Source organism: Atractosteus spatula, chromosome 1, assembly GCF_055471065.1.
Source record: "Atractosteus spatula isolate fAtrSpa1 chromosome 1, fAtrSpa1.hap1, whole genome shotgun sequence".
Taxonomy (NCBI): Eukaryota; Metazoa; Chordata; class Actinopteri; order Semionotiformes; family Lepisosteidae; genus Atractosteus; species Atractosteus spatula.
This window is the reverse complement of record NC_142706.1, coordinates 11196091-11214177: the sequence shown is the minus strand read 5'-3', so window position 1 is coordinate 11214177 and position 18087 is coordinate 11196091. Positions and strand designations below refer to the sequence as shown.

Genomic DNA, 18087 nt, shown 5'->3' with positions numbered 1-18087 from the left:
AAATTTGCCTAATGTAACGTGACACCAGCAGTAAAACATGAAGCCTGAATTGCTTTTGTCTTTGCTTCACAAACAGCGTCAGGAAGCCCTGCTAGATTAAAGTAACAATGATTAATATACAAATTAAGAGCATTTATCAGATTGTTTTCTGTTTAATTAAGCCTAATTGAATATTCAACAGCTTCACGTTAGCCACACAAGGATATTTCCGTCTGGGAAATGAATCTGGTATTTTTCTTCAAGACATCTAACGCGTTTTATGTGTGTGCCGCAGAAGAAATATTTGTCATGAACAATGTGTGTTTAACCAGTAAATTGATGTAAGACCATTGATTTAGCAGGGTGTGTTATAATTATAGGAATTCAGAATAAACCAGTATAATATTTACTCCTTCTAACAGTGGCCTGAAAAAAAAATAATGGTTTGTATATGGAAACACTGATAGCCCTTTCATGGCCATAACCCTGCCCTTCTTGATGTTGTTGGTCTAATGGTCTAAAAATTACCTTTCATCTTGGTAGACATTTTCTCTCATACTTTTAGGAAAGAACATTTCTCTCATGTAAAAAGAAATTTCTGGTTCTTTTCTTGAAAGCCTCAGATTCCATTTTAAGCTTGTTTTTTTTTTTCGGATGAGCCCTTGTTTCGATTAAGAATTCGGGTAAAACAATTTTTTTTAAAAATAAAAATAAGATGAAAAGTTATTTTGTGTGAAAGGACCCTGTCTGTAAAGGTAGTCAAGAACTGTAGAAATTATTGACTCTTAACAAGGCCAATTGTGTCTGTTTAATCAGGTTTTAAGTTATTATGATTCAAAAAGACCATATATGTAAACATAGTGAATTTTGCCCTGGCAGCATTTAAAAGTTTTAGAATTGCAGATTTTTTGTTTGTTGATCACGAATAAACTGCGAACAATTGCACTTTTATTTTGGGTTTTTATGCCAGTTTGGATTCACCTTTTCTATTATTCTTAGAAGTAAAAATAATTCCAAAGTGGAAGTCAGAAAGGTGCAAGCAAATAGTTTTACCAAAAACACGTAACTGGACACTTCCACCTTTCAGGACAGAAGTTCAAAATATGCGAAAAAGAAAATACAGAGGTAAAAAATAAATAAAAAGCTGGAATCTGGCTGGCTAGAATCATGAATCTGGTCTGATCTGAGCCCAGCAGAGCAGAAGTGAGGATTTTCCCTTAACACTACACGTTCAGTGAGAGTCCACTCGAGCAGAATGTCTGGGTGCTGTGGGTGCTTCTCAGAGCCATATGGCTTGTGTCCATCCTTACGGACACCGTTTGTCCTGTCTTTGGCCATTCCTCATGTGTGTAACCTTTAACCATACAGTACTGCACTTCATTTAGTGACACAAAGTTGAATCTTTTCTTTGTATTTGCAATGTCAGCTCAAACCCCAGAGTAACATCATAGAAGTGCTGTATTTCTCTGTGACACTGTGTTGACTTGCCCTCCCCAGACAGACACTAATAAGGTCAGTGTGAGTGGGGGGGTGGGGGGGGGATATGCTGTTCCAATTGCAGATTCTCATGTAGTACAGTAGATACAGAATAGATTTTTAATGCTGAATTTAAAGGTGGTGCAGTTTAATTTTGTCCTGCTGTACAGTTAGAATAGTTACCATATGTAGTCAGTAAAACACCATGGTGCTTTGACTTAAAATCAGTAGACTGCGCCTCCCAAGTGACTCAGCTGGTAAGTGCACTCCTCCAAGTGGTTCAAACGTGATTCAAACGTTGCAAGTTCAAGCCTGTTCTACCGTGACTGGGATTCCCAGAGCAGCAACACACAATTTAATGGGTGACTCTTGAGAGCTGAGTGGGACTAGTCAGCCAGGGCTCTCATGGGAACGCACAGCGACCCCCGTGCCCTCCCTGGCAGTGAAGGCATCGTGGCCTGACAGTTAAGGGCATGCCTCTCCTCCAATCAACACTGAACTTCTGTTGCCAGGCTACAAAGTCTTGTGACCTGTGACAAGCCAATTGACTCGAAGGTGGGTGGAGTCTGCCTGCACTTCCTTATTCTCCCGTGTGCAGGGTTTACAGCTGTGAGCCAAGATATGAAAAACACAATTGTTTATTCCAGAAATCAGGTGGATATGACCAAAAAAAGATTATTTAATTTTTTTTTAAAACGGCAGATTCACCGTTGGCTTCACAGAGTCCAGTTAACTCCATAGTGTTTATCTGGTGTTTTACAGTTGAACAGCTTTTCTTGGTGTGTGAAACCAGCCCATAGTGTCTCACACTGGACTTTCTAGCTCATCCCGAAGGGTATTCTTCAACCATACTGCTATAAGGAGGGTGGTTATGAGCTTTTTCTGCACACCAGTGGATTTGATTTTTTCTATAGCAAGAAATTGCTCATGTAGAAGGACAGCAGCACACCGAGGGTATGAGGCAGGGAAATTAACTGCTAACATCTGTCACTCAGAAATTGACCTACTGCAGGTCTGCCGCAGCATTGCAGAACCCAGCGGACAGTGGAGGAGAGGAGCGACAGTGAGAAAACTGTTATTTTTTTCCTCTTTATAAATCAAAAGTCCACCCTAAGGCACTCGAGAAATGGCACACAGCTCACAATGTTAATGGTTTGTATTGTTAGTAATTACAAAGCTATTGTGTGTTGACTTGTCTCACACACACTAAAAAGATCAGTATGGATAAATGGCTATCCAAACGAGGAGACAGTAGATGGTGGTACTAAATACAGTAGGAGCACAGGGGTAAAGACCGAACCGTTCTGATAAAAGCCCTAAGTTAATGCAGTAATGTTTGTTTTTCCTTTCTTGTTCACGGCTGTTTAAATCTCAACTTGTCTGTAGATTTCTATGGAGTAGGAAGATGTGGATAACATTGGGGCTCTGGGTTCAGTTCCTGGGGTGCTGTCTTCGTGGAGTTTGTATGTTCTCCCCCTTGTTCACATGGGCTTCCGCTAGGTGCTCCAGTTTCTACCCACAGTCTCGAGAGGTTCTGGCAGGTTAGCTGGTTTCTAGGAAAATTGGCCCTTGATGAGTGTGTGTGTGTGTGCCTGTGTCTGTGTGTGCCCTGCGATGGACTGGTATCCTGTCCAGGGTGTACCCGCCTTGCACCCGTTGTTTGCTCCTGTACCAGATAAAGCAACTGGGACAACAGATTGATGGATGGAAGAAAGGAAGTGTACAAGTGCTGACAGACCAAAAAAAAAAATCATTGTCCCAGTTGGAATGAAGTGGCCTGGTACACTCTGTATGCTAATGATCGTGCTGGTCCCACGGTGTAATCGCTCTGTGATTCCAAATTGTGCTTGGCACTTCATGTCGCAGTGTTAATGGCGTGGTGCTGTAGAGCCCAGTCTTCATCGTAAAGAGGTTAATGTGTGATGTATGAATTATCATACATTAGCTGCCAATAAGCTACCTCTGTCAGCGAATTGCTTTTCTAATTTACAGATGTCCCCTCCAGCCCCTAAATCAAATATTAGCATTAGTCATCTCTTGAGACTGCAGATGCTCTAGTTGAACTTGCCTTCGCTAAGTGACTTCAGTCCCTCTGGGTTGGTTGTCTGTATTATTCATTGGAGCTATTTTGTGTGATTATTAATTTCACTAATAAGGAAGCATTTACAGTTTTTTACAGATTGATACCTTGCACACAAAGTGAATTTTACCAATACAGCAACATTTAATATAGAGGGCCTGTTAAAAAATGCCATCAAAGAGCATAGTATTGTACTGCTTTTTTTTTCTTTGTTGGATTTTCAGGTTCTAGACTGATCTCCAAAATATTTTGGCGTCTGTCTTTGTACTTGTCCAGTTGTTGTCAAAGAGTTCGGAAATATGTAAAGCAGTTATTGTTGAACATGTGGTTACACGTAATATTATATCAAATATAATAATAAACTTCATTTTATACACTGTAGCACCTTTAAAGGTGGCTTCTCAAAGCGCTTTACGGAATAACAGCAGCAGCAACAACAACAACTAAAAATAAACAATAAAAAATACACACGATAAACACGATGCAAATAAGTAGAGGAGACAGTAGATGGTGTTACTAAATACAATAGGAGTAGAGGGGTAAAGAATGGAACCAGTTAAGTAAAGGCTCTTCTAAAGAAGAAGGTTTTGAGTCTGGATTTGAAGGAGTTTAGAGAAGGTGACTCTCTGATATCCTTGGGGAGAGAGTTCCAGAGCTTGGAGGCAGAACAGGAGAAGACCTGGTCAGGATTCTGGCTGCCAAATTGTGGACATACTGGAGTTTGTTCAAGTACAGTATCATCCACAGACAGGGTTACAGGATTGGCTTTACTAAGTCGATGGGAGGTGCCAGTAAGCATGACTTCAGTCTTGTCACAGTTAAGATGAAGGAAATTTTGAGTCCTCCAAGTTTTTATGTCAGAGATGCAAAATAATCTTTTCTTGCCAGGTCGTAAGAAACGCACCATAGGTGAACTCTGTCATGGTTTGATCATTATCTGCAAATATAGAGGGGCTTTCCATAAAAATACAAATTATTGCTTTGGATCAGGAGAAAGTTGGTTGGGTAAAAACGTCTTTCAGCAACATGCCTTCACTGAAACGTGTGTCTTTATTAGTGTCAGAGATATTAGCTATTTTAGTTTTATAGAAGAGTATTACAATAAAATGGTGGGCAGGATTTTGTTTTCCAGTGGTTTTCGTCATCGCCATGCTTATAGACTTGATTAGGTGTGCTGGCATTTCCCAGTTCTGCGCATTGTGTGAACAGTGTGAGCTGAGGGCACCAGGTTCCACATGCTGGACAGCCCAGAGCTCAGGTAGAAGTTGCTGTCCTTTTCTTGGAGATGTGTTGCAATGATACCTGTGGCCATGATCACAGAGTATAAGGGAAGAGCATCATTACCCTGGCCTTGCTCGTGGCTGGAAAAGATTCCCACAGTAACCTGAGAAGTAACTTGTCCCAATAAAAGCACTTCGCAAGACCTCTTTACAGATGCGTGTTTACTCATGTGTAGTCTCCAAAATTGTGATCAAGGTCATATTTAAGAAAAACAAGCATCACTGGGTGTATTTGTTTTAAGTTTATATTGAATGTTTATTTTTCAGCTTCACCAACTTCAAATGATGCTGCTTTGAGTATCTGTTCTTGCAGTTGATTTGGTATGAGGAATGTAGTAGTAGGAATTATCGCACAGGAAAGACGTCACTCAGAAATGTCTTTTGCTAGTGATAACTTCACAGATGAATTAAATGAATTGCCTGGACTGGTAGACGGACTCACGGAACTTGATCCTGGATGGATGAGTTAACATGGCTCATGTTGTGGTATCTCATTATTCCCCAGTAACTCTTAAATCTCAGAAGCAGGCATTTCGTTCTGCCTAATGGATCTTTAATAGGGTTGTGACCCCAGCTGTTCTGCAGAGGTAGACGAGTACGTGTCACGTCAGAGAAATCACAGGGGCTTGAACTTCGGTTCTGGCTTCTTCTCACATGTCTCGATGTCTGTGTCTATCCAGTGTGGATACCATCCTGCTGGATTAAATTATTGCAGCAAAAGTCATGGCTTTACTGCATTATTTTTGCATGATTCCGAACCTCACCCCATAATAAGACAGTCCTTCCAGAGTTAACGCTGTTCTTAATTTATTTGGCTAATTCTTTACAGCAATTCAACTCACAGAGGTTGTACTTACCTTTCTCTAGGGTACTGGGGTAATGTCCCTACCTGGGCTTCGAACCCACAACGCTCTGATTGAGGACTCTAGAGCTCCTAGACACTACTCTTTACTGTGCTCTTTAATATATTTTCCAGAGCTCCAGAAAATGGTTAAAGACATTAAAAGACACTAGTTGTATTGTAGCATGATCCATTAATGAGTTACATGATTTTAGTCCTTATGCCAGACTACCAAGTAGATTTTGATGGAAGGATGGAACAACCAGCCTCAGTTTTTGGAATATTGTGTGCCTTCAATTATTTTCAGCTTGCTTTTCTTAGTTGTTAGTATTTATGTAATTCATTTTAATTAATGTCTTCATATGCCATAGGCTTGGTATGAAAGTGTTAAGAATGGATTGATGGTTTTGTGGTGTTTTTGCTGTGAGGTGACACTGGCTTGGTGGCTGTGTGGTAGCTATTTGTCTGTTGGCTTGTGCTGGGGATGTCACATTCTGCAACTGGCCCCTCACGGTGTTTGTGTTACCACAGGACATGAAGCTACAGCTGTGCCTATTTAGAAAAACGCATTGAACTCTGTATTCTCTGTCACCTTTCAGTACCAAACAATTAATATGTGTTCCAGAGTACTTTTGACCTTCTCTTGACGCAGGGACAGGAATGGAATTGACCAGGCTGTTCCTTTATAAGTGCTCAATTAAGTCTCAGATCATGTGACTTCTCTCTTTTACCTTCACTGGCTGTTACACAGCAGTGCTCCATGTTCATATGTGGAAAGGTGATCCTTAGCTTGTTACCTGCATCATGCAGTATGTGAGTGTGGACTAATGCTGGGATGCTTGTTTTCGGGATCAGAAGTCAGAAACTGGATTCAGGAAATGTGTAAATGCTGTTAATTACTCTCTTCATACACCTGCTGAGCCTGAAGATAATCCTCTTGTCTTTGAAGTGTACTGTAAGTGTTGTGGCCAACAGTCAGAACACTGCTGGTGTTATCATCAACTGGTGAGGTGGATGTTTTCAGTTTAGCCCTCAGTCTACATACGGACATACAATAGGTCAGCATCCCAAACACCATCCTGTTGGTGGTCTTGTGGAAAACAGAAAACTGAATTCCTCACCTCCAGAATAGGAGAGGCCATCGACATTGTCTTTTTTCTTCTGCTATAGATAAGCGACAGACTTTACCTTGCTCTATTCAGCATTTACCACGCAGGAATGTGTCGTATTTAAACCTTTTTACAGACAAAATGAGCAATGTATTAATTTCTCTAATGGTTCACATTTCATTTCCTTGCAATATTCAGATTTTTTCAGGGGTGGACAGAAGAATCTGTTATTTCACATTGAACTGCTGCTCTTATGGTTGTGTTACAGGCAGGAAAGATGTAATGCATTGCATATCGTCTGCAACTCGAAACTCCTAAAAACGGTTGTCAAATAATAATGAAAGAACATCTTTTTCAGACACTGCTCTTATGCTCAAATTTCATTACTTTGAAAGTCCTGAACTATTCTGTGACTAAACTTCTCATGTGTTGCTTGGGTTTTTGCTGACTATACTCTTGCTTTTTTTTCTCCCTTTTTAATGCTTTCCTGGACTCAGAGAGAGGTAATCTTTTATTTTATTTTCTGCCTGCTAAATATGCTTCCTTGTTCTCCTCTGACTTTCTCAGTCTTCACTGTATTCCCTCCATGTTCCACAACATTCCCTGGAGACCCCAACAGCAGTGTGCTGCTGGTGACCTGCGCAAATATAGGAGATTAAATCTCGTTAACCTTGGCTATATGGTTCTAGCACATGAACATCTTGTGTATGAGAAATAATTAATGACACTGTCTGGGGTATTCATGACCCAAGGCAGGCTGTTGATATTGTATTCAACAATTAACCTTTGTCTCTCAAAGATGGGTACTAAAGACGGATCACCCTGTCTGGAAGGCCTGCACAATTGTGTAGGCACGTTACTTTGTTAATGTACAGTATATAACACCAGTGCAGAGTTGTGTACGCATCAGTGTTAAGGAGTTTAACACCAGTGTAGAGTTGTGTATTCATCAGTGTTAAGGAATATAACATCGGTGCAGAGGTGTGTATTCATCAGTGTTAAGGCGTTTAACACTGGTGCAGAGGTGTGTATTCATCAGTGTTAAGGAGTTTAACACCAGTGTAGAGTTGTGTATTCATCAGTGTTAAGGAATATAACATCGGTGCAGAGCTGTGTATTAAGGAATACAACAGTTATGCTACTGACTACAGATCTCCATCGATCAGTATTCATGTCCTTCTTGCAGGCACCTGCAGTTCTTGCTGACACAAGCTCCCTGATGCAAGAAGGGGTTTGCACAGCGCGATTGTTTGAGGAAGCTTGTAATGCTTTCTGTTTAAATTGTTTTCACCTCACTGTGAACCGAGTTGCTCCTTTGCCTCCTGTCTTGTGTGTGCCCTGGGGCATTCGATTGCTTAAACACACCACCTCCATGAGACTACAAGTACGTGTGTGGGGGGTCTTCTCATAGGGAAAGGCTTCCAAATTCTGGTCCTGGTGACCTCACTGTCCCCTCCAGTGAGTTCTGTCATTTTATCGAACCATTTGTTGAAAGGGATAAATTGATCGAATAGTTATTACTTTGGATTCAGGGCTGACATGACTAGGGATCTCAAGTTAACTTTAATATGGTCAGTAACTCACAGCTTTTTACAGATCATTTCTAAGCAAATTAATGACCTGATGGAGTCACTGAACCCCAGCTGACACTGGGTTCCTCAGGATCAGGAGAGTCTGTTACAGAGTGTGGATCCAGTCTGGTCAGCAACGCTCGGAATGGTCCATAAACTGAAACAAAAGCTCATTTTGCATTGGTTGATTTTAAATAATGTCTCACGTAAAACAGTGAAAACAGTGTTGTAATTGTCCAGACTGCATCGTTTCTTACCATCAGGTATAACTGCGAGTGTTATATTCCAAAATCTCATAGTACAGCAAGTATTGAGGTTAAATAGAAAATGTTGACAGTAGGGTGCCAAGCAACCTCAGAGAACTACCTCGAAGAATGGTATAATATAAGATGCATGTGTTCATTGAAAAAATACACTATCTACTCATCCTCAATGTTTGTGGAGGATTTGCAAAAATGAGAAATGTACTAGAAAGGAATATTAATAATACAGCTAATAATTCACTCATTCATTCATTCATTAGAGCACTTATATTAGCATTTAAGTTGTAAGCTTGTGTCATGTCCATTCATACATTCTTACAAATCTTTTATTTCCTTGTATTTGTGCTTGTGATGACCTTTCTTCTTGCGGTTCCATCTACCCCCTATATGAGTGTGTGAACACATTTTGTCATTCCTATTCATTGATAAAATCTGCTGTGACCCTTTCACCTCCCGGAATGACAATGGCTCCACACCATTAAATTGTATGTGATGAATTATATCAAATTTCTGCTGTAGAGGTAGCATTAATGCATTGCCTTAAAGAGCTGTGTAACCATTTGTTTTTTACGTATATAAACGGGGCCGTTCCCCCTCTGTGAAACACACAAGAGCATTTGGCTCCGATAAACATGATCGGGTCACGAAAGTAAATTTTCAGCAGCTCGATTCCCCGGGGAGCTCGGGAATCCGAAATTGTATCGTTATGCTACCCATTAAAATTCAATTGAAAGGTCAAAGTCGGTGGCCTTTGGATTGCAGCCCAGAGGAGCCATCGGTGAAAGGCGGCGGCCTGTCGTGAATCGGTGAGGCGGGAGCCCAGAGTGTGTGTGTGTGATGGAGGGGGCGGTGGGGTGGGCAGTACCCCTCCCTCTCTGTCAGCTTGCCTGCCGCATTCCATACAGCAGCAGGAAGCCCTGAGCACTGCTGTGCTCCCCTCGCACCCTGGCTGCAGCTTTGCAGTACTATGCCCACTCCCGGGCTGCGACACTGTAGCTCTGCTGTCACGGGCCACTGGAAATCCTGGACAACCAGAAATAACCTTGGAGAACCGGTTTTCCAAAAGTCAGCAAAGTCCATTTGAATACGGTTTTAAATACAATTTAACTGAGGCCTCTTAACAGGCCATGCGTGTACCTTTATTTTAAAACACAGGAGAGGAACACACAACTTTAAATGATGTGTTTTGGACTTATTTTTGGTTAAATATTGACCATTTCATCCAAATGGGTAGAATCGTTTATGAAGATAGTCATGTTATTCTATCTTTGAAGAAGGTGATTATACAAGTTTTGTATATAAAAAAAACACTGCAACCCCTGAAACATGCTTCCAAGATCTTAGCCTGCAAAGCTTGGTAAATCCTAGTTAATCATTCTTTCCGTTCATTTAATGCTTTTCTAATACTCTGAGGTTCTTACTCATTTGTGCAGTAACTTACAGAAGGTTAGTAGTAACGTGTTGCTGGGGATCAGGTCTATCTTTATATTAAAACCATCCGAGCTTGAATATGTGAATCTCAGTGGATATTTATTAGGCAAGGAAATCTATTTCACAATTCTGTCTGAAGAAAAATTTTGCTCTACTTATTATTCAGTCTGAATAATCTTTCAAATCATTTTTGAAATAATTTCATATAGGATGTTGAAAGAAAGGAAGTCATCACAGCCCTGGTCCAATTGTCTTGCAATATGCAGTGTGGTTTCAAATGGAAAGAAGGTAGCTAGTGAAATTGTGCACTGAAAAGCAAAAGAACTGGAATTTAGATGTTTCTCAGGTAGTGGTCATTATGATTCTGGAGAAAAGCACTATTACAAGATTGCTTTTATTATCATTTGAGCCCAACTAACTGCAGTTTGGGTAGTGTTCTGCCTTCCGTGTCATGGCTGTGTGTCTTTGAACCCTGGAGTGATTCCTTCCCAGTTAAAAGCACTAAATATCTTTTTATAGTGACATTTTTGCCAGTTGTTGAAAATAATGCCCTAAAATGTTTTTCAACACAATGTGAAAGTCTGTTGTGTATAAAAATCACAATTTCTGTACATTTGTTTTAAATAAGGCCGAAATGATGGGAAAAATATATCATAATGTGAAGTATTGGTAAATATGAATGTAGTGAAGACTCACTAGGTGCTGATGCCTTTTAAAGTGAGGTGTGTCACAATAAAATAAACACAGGAAACTATGTACAAGGTAACTAGCTCCAGTTACAAGCTGCTGACAGGACCTAAAACTAATGTTGGCTGACATCTTAAGATTGGGTTTGCTGTGTATTATACCACTGCCAAAACGAGAAACGAGGTCATGTCCGATACTTTGCTTGCTTGAGGATTGAGGCAACAACAAGGGGGCTACTTCAGCGCCCTTTAAACTTCTCAGCTCATTTCCAGAAAGCGTACCTGTTTTGTGATTAACGCAAAAAAACTACCCTTAAAAAATTTCCTGTACTTTTTATATCAAATTGCTCCCTACCTTGTGAAAAAGGAAGGGTAGCTAGCTTTTACCCCTGTCAGTGTATTTAATATAAAAGTTCTATATTATGAAGATAAATTATGATATTAATGCAGAATTGTTAATTGGTATTACTTGTTTACCCTACAATGTTTATTGCTTCCTTTGACATTTGACTGAACAGACCTGACAATTATTATTGTTTTTATTGTACAGTGAAAACAGGAGTTCATCCTCGACCACTGTGGTTGTTGAAACAGCCGTTATTCTAAATGGGGCATCGTGTGTAAGATTCACACATAAAGAGCCTGCTTTGTTTTTGTCCTGGATAATACGTTCAGCTAGGCCTTGCGTTCATTTATTTTTCAAAACAGTTTTCCAGTTGTAATCCCAGATGTGGGGGAGGATGTATCTGCATTTAGCACACCCTAGGAATACAGCATCTTCCCCCACATTCTCTTATCGGAGCTTCACCACGCTCTGCAAATCTTAGATTTCAGTCCAGGCTTCCAGGATGACGTTCCAGTCCAGTGGGTTTGCCAGCTGTGGACTCTGCGTATGCTCTGTCTTCTCCGTCTTACACATAGTTCACTGCAGTCATTCCTCTGCCTTTAAAACAGGCAGTAGCCAGACCGGTCTCTTCTCTGAGGGGACATTAGAGAATTGCAGTAGATTCATCCATGCTGCTGGTATTAACACAAACCTCCATAAACCCTTTTACTTTCATTTGGGTTTATTAAAATAAATCCAAACTGAGGGTTATTTTTAAAATTAATTTATGGGCTACAATCATGATAAAGGCTCGTGGGAGGAGAGAAGAGTTTTGATTTATCAAAGTTTTTTGTCCAGATACGAGTCAAGTCTTCCTTTGCCCCAATATCGGTAGATACATTTTCTGAACTGCAGGGTTAGAATCCTGCTTCCTTTTTTCCTTTCTCCATGTGACTCATTTCATCGAACGCTCCCCGTGTTGAACTGCAGGGATTTGAGTCTCGCCCTGTTTGCCAGAAGCGCTTGGCTTCTGCCTCTGATTAAGTAAAAAGCAAGGAGCTCGATTACAGAAGCTGAGAAAGAAAAAAAAATAATTGGGGAGGATCAATTCTTTCCCTGCAAAGGAAATGTCACTCTCTCCTCTTCTCCTGCATCTTCAGTGCAGCTCCTACCCACTTAAAAAAAAAATGCAATTTTGTTTATGAGTGCATTTCGGCAAACTCAAGTGCTGACATGAAAATGACACTCTCTCCGTTAAAATGTTCAGTAACTTTCTTTACTCGATTGAGGCAAAAAAAAAGCATACTAACTCCTTCACAAACAGCGCATATGCCTTGACAAGTCATTGAGCATGCGACTCATCTTGACAGTTCACGAACAGCGTCGTTTCTGTCAAAATCTAAGAGCAAGACTTCATGTAGAGAGATGCCAGGTGACAACAGTGGAAGACGTGTCATACGTTAGGGAATCTGGCTGGAGCCCTCATCTTTGAAATCCTCTTCCTGATCATGTTAAAAACACATCCTCTGCCAATGTTTGTAAATCTTGCATCAAAGCTTGCTTGTTTTCGACTTGTTTTTTGCTGTTCGCCATACTCCCTTTCTATACAGTATGTATGATCTGTGTAAAGTGCCTTGAGAATGGTATACTGTAGATTGAAAATACACATTGATTTGAAGTTGATTGATTGGGCGGCACCATGAAAGACGTCACCAGGACTTTCCTCTGATGCAGCTGAGTTACAGAGGTCCTAGTATGCTTGTGATCTTATGTTGCTACAGGGCCTTCATACACGACTTGGCTTTTAAATGAAGGAGTTACAGAGGTGTTTTTTAGCCCCGTTCAGATATAGCATTAACTCTTTCTAGTTTTGCTTGCCACTAGGCTAGAAGCTTTCTAGTATTTGCGGCATAGCGCTCATTTCTCCAGACGAAGCTGGTAACAGCAAGCAGATCTTAATGTAGCATCGCTGATTTCAGCCGTGTACTTTCATAAAAATGAGGAGTAATGTAATAAATAAATAATCCTTACACTGATGTAGCGCTTTTCTGGACACTCCACTGTCCAGTGCTCCAGTATGCTCACCACATGACAGCTCTCAGTGGGGAGGAGAACAGAGTGATGAAGCCAGTTCAGAGATGGGGATTATTAGGAGGCCATGATGGGTAAAGGCCAGGGGAAAATTTGGCCAAGATGCCAGGGTAACACTCCTACTCTTTTCAAGAAATGCCCTGGGATTATTAATGACCACAGAGTCAGGACCTCAGTTTTACCACTCATCCAAAGTATGCCACTTTTTTACAGTATTGTACAGTATTTTAACAGTGGGCATTAGGACCCACACAGACTGCAGGGTGAGCGCCCCCTACTGGTCCAAATAGCGCCACTTCCAACAACAACCTTAGCTTTCCCAGGAGGTCTTCCATCCAAGTACTGGCCAGGCTCACACCTGCTGAGCTTCAGTGGGTTGCCAGTTGTGAGTTGCAGAGTGATATAGCTTCTGGCCAGAAGGAAGACGTTTGGTTGGGAAAACCAGGTTTTGGTTTCATCAAGTTGATGTTACTCGTGGACTGTACAGTATATACTCCATAGTGTTTGTTTTTTAATGCCATAGAATGACTCATTTTCCCCTCATCCTTTGCAGAGACTTTGCCTATGTAGCAAGGGACAAAGACACCCGGATACTAAAATGTCATGTGTTCCGATGTGACACCCCAGCAAAAGCCATCGCCACAAGTCTTCACGAAATCTGTTCCAAGGTGGGTATCTGCCTGCAAAGCTGCTGGAACTGTGGGCCTTCTGTGCTTCTCCTGTTAAGAATTATCGTCGTAAAGATAACAGCTGTAAGTTGAGATGGAAATTTGTAATGAAGTGAGCATAATGAGCTTTTACAACCTTTTAGTGATTTCTTTAGCAAATTGTCCTTATTGGTAGTTTTTTTTTGTCCTTGGAGTCATTTGAATTAATAAGGAGTAACAGTAACTTCTAATGTTTGCTGTTTTTTATTTTCCCTAACGTTTGTCCATGAGTGTATTTAAAAATTGATGCCACATTAAGGCAAAGATAAGGGGGTTGTTTTCCTAAATGAGCTGAGATTTGTGAACCTGAATTTGGTTGATGACCTAAAAAGAGAGTAACCGTATTTTTAATCAATCGTCCAACTTCATAGCGACTATTTTAAGCAGCAGCCAATTTTTGTCTTCCCATCTCTGCTGTTGCTTAAACAAACATGTCTCTTAAGTGCAGTTGTTAAGGGTGATTAGCAGCACAGGGCTCATCTGCTTTGTGATATTCCCTGCTCCTCTGGTTGTTGTTTCATAGTGAAATATAAGGAGTTCAGTTCTTGTATAAGAACTCCTACAGTGATCTTATCTCTTTGTTGAAGTAAATCGGCACTACTCTAAAGACAAGAGAAAGTTGACCAAAGCTTCTGCTGATAATGACAATGCTGTTAAGTCTCTGGACACAGTGGGTAAGGCCTTCTCCCAGAAATGTCTGCTATCTAAAATCAATTGTGTCTAGGATTATTTCTAGAAATATGCATCCTTATGCATTCTATGTTATGTCAGTCACAGTTTAATTAAGCACTCAATTAATGACCTAGAACTTTATATTACTATGTTATATTAATAACATAGAATGCATAAGAATGATATTGAATCGTAAAACTTTGCAAAGTGTTCTAAAAACATTCTTCTAAAAGTGTAATCCTGTTTTGTGCTGATGAAGCACATTTTTTTTATGTTGAATTGAGACTCGTACTGGAAGTGGAGAATACCTATTCTAGTCCAGGGTGCGTCTCTTCACTTGGATATGGATATTTCTTCGGAAGCATATTCACAACCAGAGGGGTGGAGGAAAAGTAGGTCATTTCTCATCAAGCATAGTGCCTTGTTCTCTCTTGGGGTTAGTTTCTCAGAAAATTGCTATGGTTTTCCATATAAATAGGCTCCCCTACTTTTGTCTGTTTTGCAAGAGAAACAGGATGGCTTTATGTGCTATCGAAAAAAAAATTGTGTGAGTGTCTGATCTGATTGTCCAAAAATGTGGGGAGCTGTTGTGTCATGGTTTTTGTGTAGCTTTAAGAAGCCACCAAAGTCAGGGAAAAAAAGATGCCAGTCCTTTGTATAGAATTCCAAACACATCCTAGATTGCATTGGTGAGTCACATATTGTGATGACCTCAGCAAAAGTGTACAGTATGTGCCACATGACAGACCAATTGTCCTGTTCTTCAGAATACAGTATCTACTTTTCTGTTCGTTTTGAATAGCAGCGTGTTGTACGCTTTCCTGTGCATTGCATATAAGCCTCTTTATGAGTCAGAAAACATGGTGTAACTAACAATTAAAATGTATGTGAAGTCTCCTTTTTCCACATTGAACAATAGATGCTGTGTGATAGATTGTTATACAACAGTGTTTAATGTGGTATTTGCTAAGCCACTTTTACTGGCAGGTGAGCAGTTAATCTATTCTATTGTGGGTGTTTCATACAGTATGCAGACTTGTGATGACAAGGACTCATGTACCACAGAAAGGGCTTCCAGTCAGGGGTGATCTAGTGTCTTCAACGTTCAGCTGAGCTGAGCTCTAGGTCATTAATTGAGTGCTTAATTAAACTGCAGCTTTGCGAAACGTGCTCGGACTTCAGTGCGATTGTTTCTAGCTTCTACAAAGTAGCAGATACGAAGTAAGTTGATTGTCTTTGGCATCTAGAGATCTCCCCCCCATCACATTTGGAGCTGAAGCCAATTATCAAGGCCTAATTAAACCATGTATCGGGCTCATTGATGTTTCAGACGTGCAAGAGCCCAGCTGGCCTTCAAGTTGAAGATGGATGGGGATTCAAGGAACAAGTCTGATGTGGAGGAGAAAGATCCCTCCTCCAGCTTTTGAGTCCTGTTCAGCATAATATGGAGTTTTTGTCCGATCTCATTGCTTCTCTGCTTTCCCCAGTGTACTTTACAGTGATGGAGAGCGTCTGCTTTCTAGGCCAGCCCTGGCTGTCCACACGAGCAGAATGCAAATGCTCTCCTGACGCTCCTGGCCACACACATCCTTTCCCTGAAGGAGGGGCCTGGTCACCTGGCAACACCGGCCGACGGCAGTGTTGTGAAATCTCCTCTGAACCACCGAGCATGAAATCTGTACTTTCTCGCTCCTCCACAGATTATGGCAGAACGCAAGAACGCCAGGGCTGTGGCCGGCAGCTCTTTGCAGGAGCGAATTCAAGTGGGCTTGGATGTTCCTCTCCAAGGTGGGTGCAGGGTAGCTCCTACGAGGTCAGTCGGCCTGGGCGTGTCAGTATGTAAGAGCAGTTACGAATTTGGGTCTTCCTGAGCCAGCGTCTTATAACTTCTTCCCAATTTCAGTAGCTAATTGATCCATCATCCAGGAATTTCTTGAAAGATGCCAGGGTATCGGTATCCAACAACATGAATGTCCCATTCCCCCGCACCCCATTCTTAGTTTTAAACTCACTTTCACATACAGTAGTTTCCACTTATCTCCTCTGGGTGGTGTTCCTGTGTTTCTAAGGAACAGAAGAGGCGTGTTGGGCCATTTCGCCCATTTGAATGCAATTAACTGCTCGAATGGAATCGTGAAGCTGTCAGTAAAACCTAACAAATATACCCCCGCTCCTCAGATTATACCTGGATGGAATGTCATCTGAGTTTTAAGTAAATCAGAAATGACCCTTTCTTAGCCATTGCATGAACCTACATAGATAATTTCTATTCATGATATTGCAGCGATCCTCCTCGATGTTAGGAAATTAAAGAGTAGGAAGAGCGGCAAATTTAAATTTACTGTACATTTCATTTCCCTACACTGTACTGTTCAGGAATTAAACACAAAATAAAATATGCAGTAAACAATAAATAGCAAAATCACTTAGGTGCTTCCCTGTCATGTGTACAGTGCAGTTTGCACCCAATTGACAACACAAAAGGCACAGGAGGATTTGTGTTAAGCCTGAAGTTGCAGACGTCGAGTCTGGTGTAGCCCGGGGAGGGGGTGTATCTGACAGTTCTCTGGATTTGCCAGCTGCAGGGGTCTCCTGTTAGAAAGTTCTGTTCGGTCTCAGCGTAGACTTTCTGTTGGCGTTTTTGCGGTCTGTTCCAGATAGTGATCGCTCTTTCGGCAGCACATCCTACCTGGATACAGACATGGAGAGAAAAATCCCCAGGCTTTCCCTTCTCCAAAAGAGAAGGAAACCTGTGAAAGCCCCTTCAGCAGGTCTGCGGAACTTCTTCAGACAGAGGAAGAACAGACTTCATTATCCCTCTCCTTAGTGAAGCAGCTTTCAGTGTCGCATTGTAATTCGCTTCAAACAGATTCTAAACTTTTAGATTGCAATCCCAATTCGGGAAATCACTGAAATGAATGAAAAAAACATCACACATCGCCACAGAGACTGACGGAGTTGTCAGCGTCACACATATGTGTGCGTGATCCAATCACTCATTTGTAGTCAAGCATTTAGTGGATGCTTTTATTTAGAATGCAGAGGTAAAATATGGCAGCAGGAGCTGCTACACCTGAATTAACCGACAACAGTTTGTCCTCTCATCCCGCCGAGCGAGTGTGAGTAGTGTTAGTAACACGATCAGGGTAGACAGAGTGAGCTTTTAACTGGTACCTACTGGTAATAAGCCCCACGTCTTAGCTATTTGACCACACACAGCCTCCAGGGGATCCAAGGTGAATGATTATTTCATGATAAAAAAAAACAGGTAGTGTGCCTGATTAAATTTTTCACTGCAGTGTGCAAGATTTTCATTAACCCAGAGGAGCATAAAGGGCAACTTCCAGCCCGCTGTGCTCAGAAGAATTTTTTTTATTGCTGAAAAAATGGAGTCCCCATCCTTCCTCGGAGTAGTTAGCGCATAGCGCGATAATTACATTCCTTCTGTGGGGGATCAGCCATCACTGATTGACAGTTACCACCTTCAAAGTAATCTGAACCAGCAAGTTAAAAGAGATGAACAAAAGATAAAATGTCGACAGGTTCTCTGAGCAGTGTACCGGTAAATTCGCGTTC

At 41.1% G+C, this 18087-nt stretch overlaps 1 protein-coding gene across 12 annotated transcripts in view; it reads left to right on the top strand.

The window, feature by feature from the left end:
- Positions 1–18087, top strand: part of LOC148840603 (amyloid beta precursor protein binding family B member 2-like) — a 140678-nt gene that overhangs the window by 109809 nt on the left and 12782 nt on the right. For all 12 annotated transcript variants that reach the window (XM_088911179.1, XM_088911259.1, XM_088910728.1 and 9 more), the window contains 2 exons: positions 13686–13800; positions 16212–16299. In XM_088911179.1, the coding sequence (XP_088767305.1) occupies positions 13686–13800; positions 16212–16299 (203 nt within the window). The remainder of the gene's footprint in view (positions 1–13685; positions 13801–16211; positions 16300–18087) is intronic.